Source organism: Typopeltis vanoorti, chromosome 17, assembly GCF_054136105.1.
Source record: "Typopeltis vanoorti isolate ZY-2024b chromosome 17, IOZ_Tvanoo_1.0, whole genome shotgun sequence".
In the NCBI taxonomy this organism is placed as follows: Eukaryota; Metazoa; Arthropoda; class Arachnida; order Uropygi; family Thelyphonidae; genus Typopeltis; species Typopeltis vanoorti.
In genome coordinates, this window is record NC_143565.1 from 27,015,317 (window position 1) to 27,038,949 (window position 23,633).

Here is a 23,633-nt window from a genome sequence, read left to right on the forward strand (position 1 = left end):
GATGTAGATGCCATGCAGCAGTAAATTAGCTCAATGAACAGAGGGCATGTAATAATGAGTTATAAAATGTGGAGGACAAAGCAAAATGGCTGGTATAAGAAGAGCATGAATGATATGACTGATTCTCTTCTGTCAAGATGGGTTGAGTACTTCCCGAGTCCATCTTCTCCACTCTTCTTTTAATAAAGTCTTTCTTGAAGGCTGTTGATTTTAGCAGCTTTCATAATATTAGTGATCCAGTTTATCCTTGGTCTGCCATTTAGTTTGGTTTATTTTTTGTAAATATTTAAATGCTTACAATTTTAATTTCTTTTTTCTTTGTTGAAGAGTTGAAGTTGGATCTACACAGTTTGTGATGAGTATTAATTATACTGTATTAAAATCTTTATTACTGTGCACAGATTTGGTCACCTGTTTTTTTTTTTTTGAGGAGTAGGAGATGCTGGAGAAAGTTTAGAGCTGAGTGACAGGTCTGTAGAATGCTCCCTATGAGGAGATAGGTTGAAGGTTTGCAGGTTACAAAGTTTAGTTGATAGGCAGAAAAGAAGGAACATGATAGAAACTTTTAAGACAGAGGAAAATTATCAATATATGAAAAGTAGTCAGAGAACTAGGGGCCATCCACAGAAGTTGTGGAAGAATGTGGTTCACAGATTTTTTTTTTTTTTTTTTATTGCATGGAGAGTGGTGAACGAGTAGAATGGTTTGCCAGAATTAGTTGCAAGTTCCCTGACATTAATTTGGATCTCCCACGATGAGTCTCCGGACCCCATGGAGATACTATATAATAATAAAGGTTCTAATCAAGATAATACAATTTCCTTACCTAAATTGAGAACACCCATTAAGAACTGCATACAACCACATAGAAACGTTAATATTATGGCATATGGAATTCCACCAACATGAACATGTTCGGCTGTTATAAGAGACATTACAGCAGTAGGTCCAATGCTGAGATCCTTACAACTTCCAAATATAGCATATACAAAACATCCCATGAATGCTGTGTATAGCCCATACTGAAAAAAAAGTTTTGATTATTACATAATGGCCTCAAAGTTTTTAAATACTAAGGTATGATATAAATAGCATTAAAGGAGTAGGAAGAATTGATGAACCTCAAGAAATTAAGCAAGATTATACTTTTCCATTTGTGAAGAAAAAGAAACAGGGTTTTTTTTAATACTGGAGAGAGAGAAATACAAGTTTATTTTGAGAATCATATTGAAAATGATGAAAAATGTTGAAAGTTTATTTTTCACTTGGTTAGACTATAATAAATTTAGTTTAATCCTTTACCCAAGTGTTAGCAAACAAAGTTTGCACCTGAAAATATCTTCGGGACTTGGGCAAGGTAGTACAACACTGAGCAACTCTTAGCAAAGGTGGACCAAGCTAACATCACTCTTATCTCAGTATCTCCCATAATTATGTAATTTCCATTGCTTTTGCCTGGTATCTCCACTTCTAGGCCTGGCTCCCATTGAAGAGACTTCAATAAAAGTCAAAACTAGTCTGGGTAGTGGCCTTTCCCTTAATGCATAACATTATACATATCTGCAAGATGTGTTTTGCATTATGGGAGATACTGAGATAAGAGTGATGTTAGCTTGGTCCACCTTTGCTATGAGTTGCCCAGTGTTGTACTAACTTACCCCAGTCCTAAAGATATTTTCAGGCACAAACTTTGTTTGCACACTTGGATAAAGGATTAAACTAAATTTATTTGAGAATCATAGCTTAGAAATATCTACCTGATATAAAATATATGGATCTGGACCATGTTTTCTGACTGTTTTGACCTAAAACTAGTTAATAAGCATGCAGTGAGCAATTGTAAGATTAAAATCAGTCTAAGACATTTTTTTTTTTTTTTTATATAGCCAAACTTTCACAGTAGTATAGGAAAACGAAACCACGTAAACCTAATAATCTGATATACTGATGTGAATTTTTGAATTAAAGAAAGACATCCTGTGGATGTATCTACCAATAAAAATAAAATAAATCCATCATGCAGTAAATATTGCCTAATGGATACAACCACAAACTGTTCTGAAAATATTCTCTGCAGCATGGTTGCTGAGGGGATAGTGCCTCCACTCTCTAGCCAACAGGTTCTGGGTTTGAATACCACTGAGAGGAAACAGATAATCTAACCCTTAGCTCTTTTATGGTGCTAAAAATGTATAATAAGTTTACATCCTTTAGTGCAATGCTTCCAAACCAGTATACTGCAATTGAGTGGGAAGTGCACTACAAGATTGAAGAGTCACTATACTGGCTTGAGTGGAGCAGAAGTATCATCAAAAAAGTACCACTTTCAAATAATACTATCAGTAGATAGTATCGATATGTCAGTTAATATAAAAACTACACTCATCCAGAGAATAAATGTTTCTAAAATGTTTTTTTGTTACAAACTGATAACTCTACAGATGTCAGTAATTTGCTTAGGTACTAGTTCTTATTAGAATTTCAGAAGCAATATATGTGAAAGAACATCATTTATTCTGCAAGGATCTTCCCAAACAGACAAGTGGAGAAGAAATATTTACAGTAATCAACAAACACTTTCAAATAATTATCTCATGGATAAACTGAGCAAGTCTATGTACAGATGGTGTGGCTGCAGTGACAGGGAGAATTAGCAATTTGGTTTAAAAAGTTTGGTCCAAAAACTAATATTCAATTGATAGACTGCAATGAGAGCCTCTGGTTGCAAAGATTTTTCAACTAGATTTAATGTCCACTTAAATGATACTGTAAAGATGGTAAGCTTCAAATCTAAATCGCCAAGTCCCACTTTTTTTTTTTTTTTTTTTTTTTTTTACAACCTCCTTCATGTAGCTTCCTCAGTGAGAGGGTGTAGCACCATGTCCTTCCAGTTCTCCCTGTTGGTGCTTTCCTTTTTGTTTCTGCATAGCCATGTGATATTGTCCACAACCTTATATCTTCAAGCCATGTCCTTGGTTTTTTGCCTCTTGATCCTTTTCCCATAATTTTTCCTTCTAAAACTGTTAGTATCCTCTGTCCTGCTGAACCTCTCAGTACATGTTCTGACAATCTCATCTTTCTCTGGATCATTTCCTGTAATAAAGATCTGTGTAGGACATCTGTATTTGTCACATGTTCTGTTCATGGAATTTTCAGAGCTCTTCTATAAGCACGACATCTCAAAGGCATCTGTTGCCTTACTCTCTTCTTGAATATCCAGGTCTCACTTCCATATGTGAAAATTGGCCACACTAAATGTTCTTATCATTCTTTTCTAAGTCTCGATACTCACAGAACTTCTGAGCAGATCTTTATTTTTTACAGAATCCATCTTTAGCTATTAATCGTGATGTAACCATCACTATTAATAGTGATGTAATTTTTTTCATGTAGTACTGTCATATCCTGTACACCCCTTGAGGGTACATGGCAGGAATTTGATGATGATCTTTAGCTATGGCTGCTCTTATTTTTATTTCTTTATCTTTTCCATCCCATCTGCAGTAAAGTAGGTGCCTAAATATTTGTATTCTGTTGTATGTTCAATTTTCATATTCTTTATGAATATTTCTGGTTCAGATCTGCTTTCTTTTGAAATTTTCATAAATTTGGTTTTTTTTGCATTAATATCTAACTAAATTCTTTATCTTCAATTAGTAGCTGCAGTAATTTGATTAATTTGTTTCTGTTTTCTGCTATTAGAATGGCATCATCAGCATATCTAAGATTGTTGTATTTTATATCATTGATACTAATTCCTGTTTTTTGTTTTTCAATCTGTTTCATCACTGTCTCACTAATGATATTAAATAGATTTGGTGAAAGGATACAAACTTGTCTAACTCCTCTTTTTATTTTCACTTCAGAAGTCTCAGAGTTAAAACAGCTGCATTTTCTGTTTGGTTTAAATAATTTTTATAATCTTAAATTAGACATAGAAGATAATGTACTTATCTAATATATTGAACATTTTATTATGTTTTACCTGGTCAAAAGCCTTCTGAAAGTCTATGAAGCATATGTAAATGTTCCTATTTTTTTCTTTTCAAGTGATCTTTATTAGTATTTTTAGTTCCAGGATAGCATTAATGGTTGCCATTCCTCTTCTGAAGTCTTTCTGTTGTTCACTCAATTCACTGAGTATGGCTCTTTCAGTTTGTTAATGATGGTTAAAATAATTTTAGATGCATGGGATATTAGGCTCACATCCTTACAATTTTGTGCATTATGTTTCTTTGGAATTAGTATGCAGACAGATGTTGTAAAAACTTCAGGTAATTGTATTGTTTTATAGATGTCCTAAATGAATTCCATTAAATAGTTATTATTGCCCATTAAAACTTTCAGCAACTCAGCCAGAATATTATCACTCAGGAGATTTATTACTAACTATTATAATAATGGAATTAACTCACAAATTATTCTTTATTCATAGAATTTTCACCTGAGTATCACAGGCATCATCATGATGATGCCTGTGATACTCAGGTGAAAATTCTATGAATAAAGAATTATTTATGCGAGTTAATTCTGTTATTATAATAGTAATATGTCTACTCGTGATATTTTCTTACTGAAATATAAGGAGATTTATTATTAGGAAGATTCTTAATTACATGTTCTACCTCCTTTCTTGTGGGAGGAATGGTATCTGTCATGTTTAACTTAAGGTGTTGTGCAGCCTTATACAAAGAAATATAACCAGAACATCAATCTTTGCTACAAGATTTCAGTTTGTAGAAGAGGTGGTTTTTTTTTTTTTTTTTTTTAACAAATGACTTGTTATTTGCATTTTTTAAACAAATGCAAATGGTTTCAAAAAATGGCATACCTAGCAGATATATTTGAGCATCTAAAAAGAAGCTAATTGAAAAGTGCAAGGACGAAATGAAAATATATTAACTTGTATTGACTGAAGTTAATGGATGCAAATCTAAAATCCAGCTTTTAAAAATTAAGTTAATAATGGTTTGATTTCAATTAATTATATGGTAATATCTGAGCATTCTTAAGGTGAAGCTCCATTTATTTTTTGACCAAATGACACCCAAAATCTCAACTACATTCAAAATCCATTTGCATCAAGATCATATTTGTTCAAAAAATATTTTGAACTTTGATTTTTCAATGAAAGGTTGAAGTCCAAAATTCCTAGATTTGAGGAATGACTGAATCTTGAAGTCCAATTTAAAAAAAAAAAGGTATTCAGTTATCTGAATTCTGGTTGACTGCAAAAGAGTATCTATTGGAGGAAAAGCAATTAAGATGCTTCTACTAGTTTTTATAACCTATCTCAGTGAACAATCTTTCTAGCTGATGGTCATTATCATGAATTAAAAAAGTGTTAATCAGGAATTACACATAGCTCTTTCAAGCAATGACCCAGACTTAAAAAGTTTGCATTTGTGGAAACATGCACCAGTCTCTTATTGAAGAAATTAATTACTTTATTTTGCAATTATTTTTATCTTTACTTTCATACTAAGTTCTAAAATAAAACTCTGGCAATGGGCATTAGTATATATCTTTATGCATTTATTACAGCCACACCTATCAAAATGACTTGCATCTGTATTCTGTACTGGTTGATATGCTATTATGAAAACCATTTATCAAGAGAAATCTCATTCTGATTTTTTGAAATTCACTTGTTGCCCCCACACAAAATGTGAAGTTAACAGTTGCAAGAACTGGTACATAACAATTCCTGAGTGTGCTGCACAAATGTTTTAATTTGATCAGTGCATCATGACGCAAAAAAGTCAGAAAGCACTACTTTAATGAGCGAAATTCACAAGAAAACAGCATGCTCAGAAGACTTTCATTTCTTGTGCAGCATATTAAAACATTGACTGTCTTATTACTTATACAGAAACTGAAAGTACTTGATCTATAAAGAATTTTTAAGTTTCCAAATAACAGAATTTATAAATATCTGAATTTTTAAAGACATTAAATAAATAATAGGAAACAACTCATTTTACTGAAATATAAAATTTTACAAAATCCTACGATTTCATTATGATCAGACCACAGAGTCAAGACTCATTGCAGGATGTCCCACACACAGTTCATTATATGAACTGTGTGTGGGACATCCTGCAATGCCTTAAATGTATTCACCATACTCATGGGCAATGCATTCCAATCACTAACTACTCTCCAGGCAAAAAACCTGCTCTCATCCCCTTTGCTTCACACCCTCATTACACAGCTTCCAGGAATGGCCTCTTATTCTCCTCCCTATCTTCTCTCATTCTATGAGAAACCTCTTCTACATTAATCTGGTAATAATCACTTAGCAACTTATATATCTCAATCATATTGTCCTCTTCCCCTCATCTGCCTATCCATTATTCTCTGCAAATTGAATTTTATTTGTCTTCATACTCAACATTCCAGAGATTAAAAACCACCTTACTCAATCATCTCAAGACCCTTTTGTTCATTTCTTCACCCTTTGGAAAAGTAGGTGACTAAATCTGTGCACAGTAATGCATATGTGGTCTGATCGAAACCTTATACAATGGAACTATAATCCTTACTTCACTGTGTTGGTGTCCTCCACATCATTGCCATAATCTGCTGTGCTGTCCTTTCCTCACAATTTAGCAATACATCCCTGCAATTTTAGGTCATTGTTCAAAATCACTCCCAGATTTAGAATAATTTTTTTGCAAAAGTTCTGAAATAAATTAAAACATACAGCAATAAACAATGGCAAAAATTCCAAAAGGTATTGTGGCAATAAATATGCACTGTTTATTGGAAATATCTGTATGTCAAGTGACTACTACATGCACAAGGTTTCTTCTTCACTAATTACTTTGTCATAAAATAGTTAACAGTAGATCTGTTTAACAGCCAAGTTTAAGTGTGAGTAAATGTTAAGTTCAAGAGAGAAAACTGAAAATGCAGTGAGAATCAAATTTTTTGTTCTACTAACATTGCACTACTGATAGAAAGAGCTTCTGGATACTAGTTGTTATACGAATTATGTAGCATTTTCTGGGCTCCATGGAATTAAGGCATTGCAGAAGTGTCCTGAACAATCATAATGAATATCTTACCTTCAATTCAATCTTGATGCTGCCATTTCAAAAAGTAAATGGTGTTCTATCTTTTACTTCAAGCAAAAAAAAAAAAAAAAAAATGTATTTTCCCCTCCTTCCTCACTCTCAATATCAAGTAGCATTCAGGGATCACCTCTCATTTGCCACAACCACCACCTAGTCAACAGGTTCATGATATCTGGTAATCCTGTTCCCATCAGTTTTCAAGTATCAATATTATCACATACTACAAACAAGAGAAGTTTTTGTCTAGTAAGTGATAACTCCAATTTATAAAAGTTTTTTTCACTTGGTTACAAAGTAAACAATATTTGCCAAGAAATTATATTCTAATTTAATCCTTTACCCAATTGTATGCAGATGAAGTATCTTCACCACTAGGTAGGCTAATTGTATACAGAGGCTATTCACTTCACATTAATGTAATGCAAAGCACACTTCCTTTCAAATGTGTATATTGCTATGCATTATGGGAAGGGCTGCCCCAGACCAGTTTCGACTTTTATTGAGGTCTTATGTGGTTTCAACAAAGGTTTCCACCTTTGTTGAAATTGCTAGGATTACTGGAATGCAATGGATAAGGAAAGCTGAAAATAGAATGGAATGGAGAAACCTTTATCCACTAGTGGACTGATAAAGGTTGAAGAAGGAGATGACTCTCCTCAATTGTCTTCAATGCTTTAAGCTTCTTTATCAACCTTTCGATTTTACACAGCAATTTACATTAAATGTTTTGCACTTTCCCAATTTGAAATCAGTCTTATTACCACCTCTCACTCTCCGTGTCCCATCAGCTATTTTACATTCATCATACTTATGTTCATCTTTTTTGTTTATATCTGCAATTCACACTGATTCTCTCTCTCTATAAGCTCTATGAGCAACAAGTCTTTATATCACTTCCAGAAAACCTACATTCCTTATCCCATAGCATCCATACTTAATATACATAGGGCAATCTCTCAATTATTCAACCTTCAAATGAAAGAAACTGCAATTAACCAACCATTGAATGTATGGGTCAATGTGTCAAATGACTTCTCATATAATGTATATATATCTTTGGCCATATATGTAGAAGGAATGATGAGAGGAAAATAAAAATGCTGCTGTTTGGGATGATTGAAGGAAAGAACAAAAAAGGAAGACCAAACAGAGAATGGGGCAATGACATTGTCAAAATGGTGTGGAAACTCTATACACAAACTCAGTCATCTTGCACAAAATAGAATGCAATGGAAGAATCATATAAAGATGGCATCAGACACCTATGGACATTGGACCCATGGTTGTTGATATATAACGTAATCATACCTTCAGTTATGCAATCCTTAAATAATCCAACACCAGCATATTGCTCTCCTAATGTGACTGGATAACTGAGGGATCACTGTATGTTGTATTACATAATGTAAATTGTATTCTTCTGTCTCCAATCAACTGCAAAGCAAACCTCTAAATGATATCTTTAAAAGCACCACCCTCAAACAGAAGATTATCTAGAGCAGGAGTTCCCAACCTTTTTTGTTTCCTAGAGCACATTCTAAAATACTGGTAGGGCAATGGACACCATCTATTTTTTCAAGCAAATTTTTTGAATTCTTTTGTTAAATGGATACATACAAAGTTTACATTATAATCAAATGTTTTATTACTTAAAAGTTATATAAAAATGTAAATATAAATTAGTGATCATTTCATTAGCCTGTGCTTTATAATTAGGAGAATATGACGATATTCCAGTTCTTAAACTGGAATGAACAACTTCGAATGGGCATCTACTTTACATTGTGTGTGTTTAATACTCATCATGTGTCATTAACTCATGCATCATGTAGCATGCCATGAATTGTTGCACGATTATTTCAAACTATACGGCACACAGTTGAACAGTGGCGGGCACACAAATTGATCGATGGGCGCCATCGTGCCCGCGGGCATAGGGTTGGGAACCCCCTGATCTAGAGATAGAGCATAATCCACTTTTATAATAAAAGTGGAGTCTTAATTTCTTTTAATGTCCATAAGACAAACAAAGAACAAAATTTTAATTTCTTCAGTCAGTTTTTTTTTTTGTGTTATCCACCCACAAAAGATTGTAAGCCTATAGTACATTAGAACTGTGAATGGACTAAGGATTTTGCATTTTTTAATTAATTTTTTTTTTTTTTACCTGGTCTGGAAACCATACTATAGAAAATAGTATTTAAAAACAAAAGCAGAGAGGAATTAGAGGTACAGACAAGCAATGGTTTAGCAGGCATTGTGAAATAAGTCTAATTCAATGAAGTCTGAATAATAAAAAGAATTACTATGTTGGAATATATTTTTATTTTTACAAATTGAGAGACAGAGAGAAAAAATAGCGTATTAGGTTATCAACATCTGAATCCAGTAGTAAATTTCTTAGACTGAAAAGTGACACTTAACTCTATGTTTTGATCTGAACATCTGTTATCTCATGATAAAATATTGGAAAAAAAAACTGAAAGTCAACATTTCTTACTTGTGGAGGTAAGGAAGCAAGTTGAGCAAGGGCTAAACCTTGAGGTATGACTGTAAGTCCTACTGTTAGACCTGCTACCATGTCACCTTTCAAGTGAGCAGTAGTATATTCTGGAAGCCATGATAAAATTGGAAAACGTCGTTTTAAAGTTCTTCTAGTACAGCATCTCAAATAGCAGGTGTTGCAAACTCTGGATATAAAACCACCAACGTTAGATCGCATACGTATTTTCTCTATTTCAAATAAGGAAAAAAGCAAATCTATAAGCAAATTTAAAGCAAAAAAATGTTATACATTGTATTAAGTTCAATAATCTTACATTTATGGATTTCATTATGAGTGTGATGTATAAATACAGATTAAAATTCACGAATTGCAGTTAAACATTGAAACACAAAGTTTTTGAGGAGGAATTCACCTGAAAATCTCTCATGGAAGCAACAGCAGTCCAAATTCCAGTGCTGATTTCACAAGTATTTATAAGAAAAGTTTATACTGAAATAATCTGATTCTTAACATGTATGAAGATATAGCAATTGTAAAAAGTAACTAAAATGCTGTTCAACTTCATTTTAGAATTTTCAGTTACAAAATGTTTTAATACTTTGTTCTCGAGCTGGAAATTCAATATGAGAAATGAACAGGAGTAAAGCACTTATAATAATTATAAGTTTGCATTATTGCAAGATACTTCTACACTTGGTAATAATGCTTGCAATGTTCACTATCATTTGGGTGGCAGTCTTGAAAGTAGTCTGAAGCATCCAAAATTCTCTCTTGCAGTACATTGCTATTGCTAACCTCCTTTTGCATGTACACCAATACTTTCATGCAAGTCCAGCCAGAATAATCTAAGAGGTTAAGGTTGGTGGTCTAGCTGGCCAATTAATAACTACCTTGATCGATCAAATGGTTGGGATGGTGATGACTTGAATCTAAAAAATCTAGTCAAGAACAGATAGTGATGCAGTGGAACTTCATCACCATGGAATTACTGTACATGTACTGTCATGGCAATAAAGGTGCATCAATCCAAAACATGTTCATTAAACACCTCACTCCTGCAACCAATTGATCAGGTTACTATTGCTGTCTTCAAGGCATATTTTTTTTTTTTTTTTTTTTTTAGAACTTTTGCAACTGAGGGTGAAAAAAAAACTTTCAGACTTCTGGAAAGAATATAGTATTTTGCAGGTACAGCATAGAGCGAGATAACAAAAGTGTATGAATGGCGTTTGGAAGAAGCTGCTGAAAATATATTCATACATTCCCAAACAAATGCCTTATAAGAGCTGTGAGTTGGAGGTTGACAATGTAGATGGAAATTAATTGTTGGAAGTTGTGGAAAAAAGCTCAAAATGAAGAATTTATAGAGCTAGAATGTTGCAGAAAAGAGACAGAAGAACAAGAGGAAGCCGAGTCTCAAAATAAAGTTTAATGTGAAAATTTTTGCACAGCAGAGGCATTTGCCTCAGTAAGGTAGTTCAGTTGCTTGAGGAAATGGACCCAGACAGATTTAGCAAAGTGGACAGAATAATGTAAGCTGCAATTGCTTACCTATAGAAAATTTATACAGAATAGAAATGGCACTGTGCAGATGAGTTGGACATAATACAAATAAAGAAACCCACTCCTGCTGTCACCTCATCTCCTGAAGGAGAATCTAAACCATCCACAAGTTATACATATTGTGAACCATCCTCAGAACTCTTTGTTGCAATTCCTAAATTTGAAGAATTTGTTGTTGATTACCTACTTTCTCCTATTTCTTATAATGAAATGTCCAATAAATAGAACACAGCTTTGAGAAATTTCTCTTGCTCCATGGACTTCTGTCTGATTATTTTACTGCTAAGGGCACAGAAGCAGTGTATGCGCATGTTTCATTATTTATTACACAACAGTACTGTATACAGGAATTTTATGTTATTATTTGTATATTTTGCTACTTCACTATAAACAAAGAGTAAAATTAGTTTAAAAACTCATGAAGAGACTGTCAAAACAGGACCCTATCACAAGTTGAGATGACTACTTGTACTAATTATGAGCATTACTCTATTTCAAGTAGAACATTACTTTGGTGAATTAATTGTCACTGGCTGCTTATACAGGATTTACAAGCCAATGATAAAAGTATACTTGCAGTTTGGTCTGCCTCTTCAAGGTGCTGCACTTCTTGCAACTACTTTAGTTATTTCATGGCATGCATATATTCACTTAGTACTTGCTTGCTTCAGAACTGCATTGTGCAGTTTGAATCATGTTATTTTGAACTTTATTATTTTATTATCGTTATCATTATTATTTCGTGACACTTCCAAGGAGTCCAAAGACTTATCAAGGGAAGACACCTACTCTACAGGTCTCCGTCTCCAAACCTCTACCACCATCCATCTATTGACCACCACCAGTATTTTTTTTTGTCTGTAAATTGTGTGTGTTTGGAAGGGTCAATTTGTCTGTATCCGGGATGAAAAATCAGAGTTTCCAGGAGGAAAAACACTGCTACTTCCATATGAGATCAGCTAACTCACCTTCAATTGAAAATAATTTTAAAGCAAAAAATGTTATACATTGTATTAAGTTCAATAATCTTATATTTATGGATTTTATATATAAAGATTTCTCTCATCATAATGAAAATCAAACCTAGGCCTTATCCAATCAAGGGGGGGCAACATACTGTCATTCTTCCAATTGTGCTACAGAGGTGCAAAACTTAATGATTAGTGCCACATTCAGAAACACCAAATGATTCAATTTCCTACTGTAATTAAGGACATGATTGGGAAATCAATATCCCTAAGAGTAGCTCTCATGTTGCCATTAGAAACATAACAGATGAAGTGGATTCGACATACTCTGTTGTAAACTTACCTGGTAGCTTTTCAGTAAAAGTACACATTCAGTAATATAATATCATCAATCATATAATATTAATATCAATCAATAATACATAACAATGCTGTTCAAGCTATGAGAATGGATGTAAAATCCATATAAATAGACCCCAATACATACACAGTCACATCTACAAATAACCAGATCTCTCTACAATCTAAGGACAATATTATTGACACAAGATTAAACAACAGTAACAGTTCCAACAGAATCCTACCTCTATTTTTAACCTTTCTTCTCTTCAATGCAAAACTGCAGTATCTGGTAGACAGCCAACCTTCAGTCCAGTCTGCTAGCCTGATATTTAAACCCATTTGTTGTGAATTAAATATCAACTTATCAAATGTTTTTACAATATTCAGAAATATTACACTATATGCATTCCCCTCATCAACTACTCTTAACTTTATTATAAAAAGGTAGCCAAATGATCAAAATATGATCATCCCTTAAATCCACATTTGTATTATAGAAATATATGTACTATAGTAATTTGTTATGTACAAAATTAATATTTTAGATTTGATATTTTTGGCAGTCTGACCTTTGAAGACTCCTGTACTACATTTAGAGATTTTAAAGAACTTTAGAGACCTTACCCATGTTGGCAGACTGAGCATTATGAACATATACTCAGATCTAGCCTCATTCTTCTGTATGGGTGCACCTTGTCAATGACATCTTTACAATATAGATAGCATACCTAATCTATAACCAATAGGCAGCGAGTTCAAATTCAATCATAAGCAAGGTTGTTTGTAAAAGCCTGCTCTGGACAAAGAGCATAGCTTCTTGAGCTTATAAGGCTTGTCTTAAAAAAATAAATGAAAATAAAATTGGATTTTTATGCAAATTAATTGTGATCATTCTCTCCAAAAGATTGATTTAATTTATCTGAGGATAAATTCTATTTAGAAAATGATGGAAGATACATTTTTAGACATCCTTGTTATGAAACAACTTGATGACTCTACAATTTAGATGGGAATTCAAGGTATCCAAAATACCTCTATGCTAAGCTTCAGTGCAAATTCCATCCATGAAATAGCATAACCCTATAGTCCATTGAAACCATAGGTGTACTAAGATTACAATATTTCAAAAATCCTTCTACAGAAACTAGCAAAATAGTATAACCTATTTCAATCCTTCAACAAGAAGAGTGGTGGTCTTACAATGGTGAAATTAATTAATTGCCTAGATGATGTTTGCTAAACATCCATGCTGTAGCATGATTGCTTCAAACCTGCTGATTGGAGAATAATATGTTATCACTTAGCTAAGTAGATCAGCTTTGCCAAATTGGTTGGCTGAGAGGATGGTGCATTTTGCTTTTTTTAGTCTTGAAGATGCATAGAAATATGCAGACGAATACAGACTACATTCACTGGTGTTAACTAGAATGTTTAGATCTTTCAGAACATTCCACTGACAATACATGTTTACAAATCTTTCCTCTATATAAGATTTGTAGAGGAAAATTTTAATACAAAAGACTTGAAAGAAAGTCAGGATCAGGATTTGTGGAATACTGTTCATCACTGCTAATTTAGAATAATTACAGGATCATAGGATTAGCATAATGACATCACACTTCAAGCATTAATCATATTGAAAGTTTTACAAAATGATTAACTATATTAACCTTTGTCAACTTCCATGATCAAGAAGAAAGCAGCTAACTAGTGGTGTATCACAGAATGTACTTGTTCTGCTGCTGTTTAATTTACACATTACTAATATTAAGGATTATTTGAGAGAAAATATCCAGCTGTTTGCCTACAATGCTAAACAAGAAAGAGAGAGTAAAAGTAAATAAAGATGTAGAGCTCCTGCAGGATGATTTAAATTGAACGGCAAGAATACATAGTTACAAGTTCAATGTGGCAAAGAGTAAAGGTTATGCATTTGAGATGAAAGGATTAGATGTAATAACATTAATGTGAGTGCACTGCAAGAAATTGATGATGATGCAGGAAAAGGAGTTGAAATTCAAGGACCATACCCATAAAAGCACTAAATAGACCATAACACAAAGTCACTAGATATCGAAAAAAAAAAAAAAAAAAAACAATGAGAAATATGGAAAAGGAAATTAGTATTCTTTAAAAGGGATATAAATTAGGTCATTGTCAAAATACAATAATATACAAACACTATGTTTTAAAATATGTCATCAGCACATTCTAGATCTAATTGTGATATGGAACTTAATGTAGTCTAAATCTTCATCACAGCACACAACTGCAGATCTACCTGTTTGGCTAAAATTCCTTGCTAGTGTGGAATATCATTATCATATTTTAATCGAACAGGTAGATCTGCAGCCATACATGACGATGAACATTTAAACTATGTCAAGTTTCATGAGCCAGAGCAATAGAGACTTGCAGAGCATGTTATCCAGACACCAAGTTCTTTGGAAGAAATTAAGGTTCTCCATGAAAGTAATAATCTCTTGGAATGTTTATACCAAGTTGCAAGACCTAGCTAAATCAACAGAAACGATAGAGATTTAAATTATTCCTGCTATGCGGATAATAGTTTTTCTTTAGAAATTCCAGAATTAACTTACATTTTTTTTTTTTTTTTATTAAATCTTGTTAAGTTATTTTTATTAGAACACTAATTTAATTAGTAATGCCAGCAACTTATTTTTTTCTTTCAAGAAGGTCCAAGTTTTCCTTCTATATAGAAGCACTGAATTAACTAGTGTGTCAATAAGGTGTAATCTGTAATTATAAGCTTGTTAGCTGTCCACAGAAGGTTTTAGTTTTTGGAGTGCTGTTATTGCATTTGCAATATTTGTTCTAATATCCTGCCTTGATCTATCTTCATTAAAGATATTGCTTAGGTATTTAAATTGATCAGCTTCTTCTATAGGTGTATCCTAAATAGCAATTTTTCAGCTTTGGGCAGTGAATTTTCCTGCAATGAACTGTCAGCAGAATTTTTTGTGAACTGCCTACTGGTCACTTTCCTTCTCTTAGGTTCAACATCCATACATTGCTTTGATATCTGTTACTCTCTAAGCATAGTTTGTATATCTATCCCCATGAGTTTGTATAACAACTTCTTGTGCAGAATCCTATTAAATGCTTGGCAAAATACAGGTGGTGTCTTGTAGACCTGTATTTGGAGAGCTCCAAAAACTACTTTGTTTAGCTTAGAAAAAATAGCAATATTAGTTAAAAATTGTGTTAAAACTGTATTGTGGTGTTCCTTAGATTTAAGTTAAAATTTTTATTTAAATATAGCCTTTGGCATGGTAAGTTACATGGCATGGCATGTGGCACCATAAAGCAGAACAATGATGTCCAAGGCATCACTGTTTAAAGAATTCAACCAGAGGGAATTTGGTGCAATGTCTGTGAGATGTACATATTATCAAAAAGTGAACGGACTTTGGTTTTTGAAAGTGATAGTGGTATGAGAGTGTGCTGAAAATGCTATAAAAGCGAGGGTCAGAAGTGCAAATCAGGCCAAGAGATTGTAGTGGTAGGCAGAAAACAGAGAAGACGTGAAAATGTATGGGTTAGTGTAACAAAAAATAGGATTGAAAGAGATTAAAAGTGACAACTGAGAAAGAGCAAAAGTGATGATCAAAAGAATAGTAGCAGTATGATGGATATAAAGAAATGCAGCATTGCCATAATGAAGGGGATAATGCAGTTACATGGAGTAATACACAGGATGAAGCATCAGCTGGAGCAAATGCAGAAATGTCTGGTGAGTGATTCAGCTGCTCTAAGAGAGAGAAGGATATTCTCTCCTTAATATCTCTCAATTTTAAGGATATGGCAATTTTATATGATATGTAATTGGCAAGCATGACATTTTAAAAAAAAGGTATAATTCTGCAATCCTATTCGTGATATATTTTATTTCTTGTATTTTATCTTTTATGGAGTGGTTAATTAGAAAGGCAATTCATCCACAAGATCTCATTGTCACCCTCACTATAGAGTAGATGTCCATTCTTTAGATCGATACTATTTTCACAAAATCTCCGAGATTCACTCAATCCAATGATGTCCCTTTTTTTCTGTGTCCAATATAATTCTAATCTTGTTTGTCCTAATAATAACCTATAGTTGCAGGCTGTGTTACTCACACATATAATTTCTGTTATTAGTTCTATTATACTATGTTCTTAGTCTGCATATATTGTTTCTCATCAAGAACAAACCTCCCCAAAGGATTTGTCTGGTCTGTCATATGGTTGAGTGTCACATCTGTGTTTTTATATGCCCAATGTGGCTTTGCACTCTATGGTGCAAAGCCACAATGGGCATATAAAGGAGAGTATAAACTCTCCTTTATACTTATTATCCATTATTTGAGGGGTTTTGGTCTAATCCTTCCTTACTGACCAGACTTCATGGAAGGGCAGCCTACTTAGGTAAGGCAAATACCTGGGGGAGAAGACTGAAGAAGAAAGTTAAGCAAGAAAGGAAAGACACATCTGTAGCCTCAAATACTCTAATAGCTGTGTTAAAGCTTAAGTGCTGGGAGAATGTCATGTTGGAGATTTAATGGAGTATTGACAGCACTAAGAAAGAATTAAAAACTAAATTTTAATGCTTTCAATATTTTTTTTTTTTTTTATCTGTCACCGAGACATCTTCAGTGAGTACAAATAACACTTGTAGCTCACACACAAAGACAACACCACACATTACTCAATGATATACATGGGTGACTATAAAGGACCATCTAGGTGGTATGAGCATTTGTAGGCAGCCTAGGATATAAACTGGAACCTATTACAATTTGTCTAAATTAAGTTGATTTCTGAGTGTTGCTGCAGATTCCTAAAACAGTCTTTTTAAATTAGTAAATGTATACTAAGATGGAACATGGTTTCTTCCAGATGATCCTGCAAGATATCCAATACATGGTCTGCAAGATCAGACTGACCATAGTCTTTATTGCAGATGTAAGATTTGTGTTCATTTAAACAGATAGTGGCCAATAATTTGGATAGACAGGTAGATCAGCCACCATCTGTTCAGATAAACACAAATCTTACATCTGCAATCACAACTATGGTCAATCTGGTCTTGCAGACCATGTATTGGATATCACTCACAGGATCTTCTGGAAGCAAACCACCAGGCCCCATCACAGTAATGTAGAAAGTTTTTTTACCTTGAGTGTAATATGTTAAAAGATACCAAGCTATTATAAACCTGGTTTTAATCCATTTCCCAAGTAAGCAAACAAATTCTACCTTTACCACAAGTTGCCTAAGACTTGCACTACATGCAGGTCACCCAGACTTGCAGCCACAAACTTGACTTACTTGTCTGGCTTACTTTGGAAATGGATTAAAACCATGTTTATAATAGCTTGGTATCTTTAATGCCCATCAATCACAGTAAATTAGTGTTTTTGGAATCTGCAGCTGCATTCAGAAATCAGCTGTAAATAGGGATGCAAGAAACTTCCCAAAACATGGGAAACATTAATCCTCACAGATCCAAATTTACAACCTATGCCTCCTAAACAGCCATAGAGCAGCCCATCTAGAGTCACCCATGTGTTTCATTGAGTAATGTGTTGTTTGTGTGCAAGTTACAAGCATTATTTGTACTTCCCTAAAGATGTCTCAGTGACAGACGAAATACCGAAAGTATTAAAATGAGTTTAATTCTTTCTTAGTGCTGGCAATACTCCATTAAACCTCCAACATGACAAATAGCTTGGGAAGAAGTAAGAACAAAGAAAATACAGAAAGGAGAGGGCCCAGCATACAGATAATATAATAGATGTATATTAAACAGGGCCAGCTCTACAGACAGTGTAAGATATGCATTTGCACAGGGCAGAAAGTTTCTTTGGGACAGCAAACTTGGCATAAATTATATGAAAAATAAGAGGGAAGGGGCAACCCTGATATTAATATCAGGGTTGCCCCTTTCCAACATCAGGTGCCTTGGGTTTGCCACTCCAGTGTAAACTTGAAATGAGCTAATTAATCACACACACACACACACACACACACACGTGTATGTGAGCAGGAGAGAAATAACTAAACTTTGTTTTGCCAATATACCTTGCCATTCTCATTGGAGAAATTTTCACATAAAATTTCTGAAAAGTAGTTCAGATCTGGAACTATATGTAAATAGAGCTGCACTGTATCTTTAAAGGAATTATTCTAAGCTAATAATAAATATGAAGGAGACAGAAAATTTTAATCCATATTAGAAGTATGACTTTGGGCTATATATCTGCTTTCACACACTACAAGTCAAATGACCATCTGCAGAAAAAACATTTTTAACGCCAATAAAATCACATTTTTGCCAAATGCAGAAATGAATTTTTTTTTTGGGGGGGGGGGGTGAATTTTGTTCTGGCTAATGCTATGAAATTTTCAGGTTTTTATTTAAGAACACAAATGACTCTGCGAAGTTAAAAATGACCCACTAAAGTATTTCGGGGTATCTCAGTTGTAGGGAAAAACAATTTGGTTATCAGAACTGTGATATTTTAAAAAGATATTTTGAATGCCGTTTCAATTCATTTTATTAATTATAACTACGATGCATATTAACTATGAGGAAATGTTTTGTTCAAAAATGACAAATACGCAGATGGGGCACGAAATTTTTAAGATACACAAAAAATTTCTTTATTTTTTTTAATCGTACATGTCACAACATGTGACAAAATACAAACTAAAATTTGTATAATAAATAAATTAAAGTACAAATCACTTCCAGTCTGTATATCGACTGCGATTTGAGAATCCTTTCATTTTAAATTATATAACTAAATGCGAATATTTAAATTACACAGCGAGTGTAGTAAGACTTTGGATTTCACAGTAAAAACCACTCAAAATAAACAGTATACACTAGTTTACTTTATGCTCTCAAACTCAGAGTATTTGTTACTTATAATCTTGACGCTGTGTTTGCAGAAGTGTGATTTCGAGAGTATTATTCTTCGGGGCGACGAATTCCGGCTAATACGTACTATGCTAAGCTTTTGTAAACGTTGAAGACGGCGCAGGTGAACTGGCATTTCCTGCTTGTATTAGTCACGTATTTAGAGTGCTTGCTATTAGCCTTGAAAGAGAATTTATTGTGCGTGTAGGAATTTGACATTCAAATAAAAGATGGAACTACAGGACAGTCAAGATATCAACAGCTGCGTTCAGAATCCGAAGCCTGAAAACGAGAAGTGTACAAAGAACAATATAAAAGAAACATCACTTCCGGAAGAAACACGGAACTCCATTCATACGCAAGACGACCCATTCAAAGGTAATGTTTTCGTTGGTGGAATTAACTGGAATACAGAAGAAAAGGACCTCGTAGAATACTTTTCTAAGTATGGTGAAGTAACCAGCGTTAGCATAAAAATTAATCCTCATACTGGAAAACCACGAGGGTTTGCTTTTGTCAAGTTTGCAGATGACCAGGTGAAGGAAATAGTATTGCAGAGCTCCCCTCATACAGTGAAAGGTAAGCAAATAGATGTTAAAGATGTTGCACATGATCTTTCTAAGAGAAAAATATTTGTTGGTGGTGTACATGAAGATCTGGATGAAAGTGAAATTAAAACTTACTTTGAGCAATATGGAAAGGTAGATAGCGTTGAAAGGATCTTGGAGAGAGGGAACAACAAGCGTAGACGGTGTTGCTTTGTCACTTTTGAAAAGAAAGAGGATGCAGAAGCAGTCTGCAAACAAGGTAAACATCAGATCGGAGGTATTGAATGTGATGTCAGAAAACTCGGGATGAAATCGACTAAAGGATGGGATAACACAAATGCTGCAAACTTCGTTCCTCCTAGTGATAGTAACCAAGGTTGGGTATATACCCAAGGACAGTATTACCAACAGAATTGCGGATTACAAGCACCCTACGCTATTCCCATGTATCAGTATCCTGACAACTATGGGTATACTACAGGATATCAGCAAGTTTCCAGTTCTGTCAGTTGGAATTCTACCGGGTATCAGCAGAAAACCGATAACCCACCTGGCTATTATACTGATTCCTTCCAAACGAATTCTGAGAGACCAACACAAACTGAACCAGCTTCTTATCATGAATCAGAAAGCGCCTACCAACAAAACCCTCATCTACCTCAAGAAAATCCTGCTCGGGCATCTTTTTATCCTGAAAGTAATCTTAGAAACCAGAACAGCTATTCTAGTATTCAAGCTACAGACAGTTACCAACCATATCGTACAGTTTCACAGAAGTCCTATGACGGTCAGCATACTGGATCTTATCAAGGTACAGCACCAGAACAACGACATTATAGTGATACTAACACAGAAGGATTCACCCATAGACAGCAGTCGTCCAGCTATGAGACACTAGGATCTGCGCAAATTCAAACTTATGTGACAGAACAATCAACTTATGGTAAGCAGCTTGGTGGACATCGACCTAGGGAAATTCAGTCACAAAAAATGTCACAGAATGAGCATTTTTATTCTGAAAAAAATGCCAATACCATGAGTGGGAATGAGATGAAGGATTCTACTTATTACACATATGGACAAAATGATCAAAAAGAGAGGAATGAGAAGAGAGGTTATCAACTTCATTCTTACAGAAGTCATCCTTACTGAGGTATAAGTTTTATTGTGTTATCAAATAGGCTATTTTTATGTATTGTGTATTTTTGTTATTAAAATATACTTTTAAAAATTCAGTGTTCTTGCAATTCTTATGTTAACATTCTGATTTAGACATTGATTACTATTTGGAATGAGCTGGGAAAGTTTTTTAAATGTGATATAGACATAAAGTATAGTCCAGGAGGTAAAGTTTCAAACTTTTAAACGCCTGCAATGTGCTATTTATAAGAACTTTCTAAATAACATACAGCAGACGTTTGAAATCAATTATTAAAATGTAGACTAATTGCCAGCTATTTATTTTAATTTGTATTAAAACTCATATACATAGCCACAAAGATGTTTCATTATCGAATAATAACCAGATTTTAACTCGTATACATTTTTATTAGATGTATAATAGTTAAAACCTGGTTATTTATTATTCAAGCAAATCTACTCGTTAGTCGCATACAAATGTTTCATTATTGCCTTAAAAAACATATCGTTGAAAAAAAATTCACTATTCTTGCAGATATGTAAAAAATTGTATCCATTAGTGTAACTAACGTTACTACCCCCCCCCCCTCATTTGCAACAAGTTTAAGTATTTCAGAGCTTTAGATAAATCCTCTTAAGTTTTTATAGGGGTCCCCTCCCCTATCCTTGGAAACTATTTTCTACCCTATAGTGCAAGCTTATTGTGGTATGGTATTAGTTGTATTTATTCAGGTGGTATTAGCGTCTATTACAGTCATTTAAGCCATAAAAGAAAGACATGGTTTTTATTTGTTTTTTTTTTTCTTCCCATGATGATTATCTGTAAATTTCGTAAAAATCATCACGAAGATAGTTTAGTTAGTGGTAACTAAACTATCTTCGTGGTAATGGTAACTAAACTTTAGTAACTATTCAGTTAATGGTTTTGTTTACTTTAATAAATATATTTCAATGGAATCTTCGAAGTATATATATTTACGAGATTATACAAATATGTAATATCTATAGCTAGTGAAAACTTTTGGTCAAAGGCAAGGATAATAGTAGTAACACGCATGTTCATTCGAGTCTAACTTGTTTCACAAACTTTCTAAGATTAGTGTACATGCAGAACAGTTAATCATATGCAGGAAAGGATTAACTTAGGAATCAACTAAGTTCATGACGGTATGGTAGTTCTGCCACTTCCACATAATATCACAAATATTTAGGATAGTTCCTGCTAGTCCAGCACAAGACAAATAGACGTATGGTCGTGGGTCGCGTTCCGGGAAAGCTCACGCAGAATAAAAGTTAGAAAATTTAGGTGGATATGCATTCGGTGAATGTATAAGACCAGCGTAACGACTTTGCGGCTTATGTCGTCATTATTATACAAAGAACACCTGGAGTCAAGACTCATCAAGGGAGGCTATAGTAACATGCAGATAAATTAAGTGGTTTTATAAACAAGGTTTCAACTTTTATATTTTATTATAAATCAAACAAGAAATCAGTGATGAAAATATTACAACTGCTACACGCACTCGCAGAACTGGGTATTGTGGAAAATTATTTCCTTCACATAACTGATACACCAACTGTTTGGAAGAAAGGAAACTGTCATTCAGTACGCGGATGTAAAATATAAGTTGTATAATAATAATACTCGCTGCGATCTTTCGATTTCTTGAGTGCGCGCCATTTTTGTAAAGGTTATTTTATTTTGATCCTTTTATAAGATCAGATTTTTATTATTACTGATATACTTTAAGAACGTGTCCTATCAAAATTGTGCCCTGTAACACTCAAATCATGAGAATATGGCCGTCGTAACCAACTAAGGGTACATAGAAGCGGCAAAATTGTATTTCAACCATAAAAACAGCGTTTTGATGCGATTTTAATTTTACACATTTCCTTAAATTTAGTGACGGTAAAATAGTGCTTGCCTAAGTACTATAATGTTGGATTTTTTTCTTTTTTTTGCTAAGACATTGAGAAATAATGGTTCGCATTATTCAACAATATGCTATAACATTATTATACAATTTTACATCCGGCACTGAATGACAGTGTTCCTTTCTTCTCTCCGGAAATGAGCCCCAATAACCATAATACAGGCAAACTAATAGATGACGAAACATCCGTAACATTGATGTCTGTAAGAATGAATCATACAGTTCAATTTATCTCTTTGATCTAATACATATGTACTTCAATTTCAAATAAAATTTCTATGCTGAATTTATATTTTACAGTTACTGTCAGAAGTTAATTAGGCTTCAGGTGATATACGGTATATAATAAATTTTGACTTAACACGCGCTATTTTACATTCAATACTCAGTCGTTTCAGTACACTAATGATAAGGGGGGGATGGTCACCTCAAGAGCTGTGTGGCGTTATGGTGTACGTCTGAGTGAGTTTTAACATAGTTAAGAGGATTAGATCACGATGTTTAATCCCTTCGGCTTTACAAGTATTTACTTCTAGGAAAATTTTTGATCTCTTGGACAGAGCAAAAGACAAAGCTATCAGTAATTATTCTTAGAATTTCTTTGGATCCTCTTAACCTATAAT

The 23,633-nt window shown here is 33.7% G+C and overlaps 1 protein-coding gene across 1 annotated transcript in view; it reads right to left on the reverse strand.

Annotated features, from left to right (window-relative positions):
• LOC150097235 (sodium-independent sulfate anion transporter-like) overlaps positions 1 to 23,633 on the reverse strand; it is a 217,815-nt gene that overhangs the window by 177,636 nt on the left and 16,546 nt on the right. Inside the window, exons 2-3 of the mRNA XM_090407626.1 lie at positions 9,580 to 9,812; positions 827 to 1,022 (exon numbers count right to left, since the gene is read on the reverse strand). Of these exons, the coding sequence (XP_090263752.1) occupies positions 827 to 1,022; positions 9,580 to 9,812 (429 nt within the window). The remainder of the gene's footprint in view (positions 1 to 826; positions 1,023 to 9,579; positions 9,813 to 23,633) is intronic.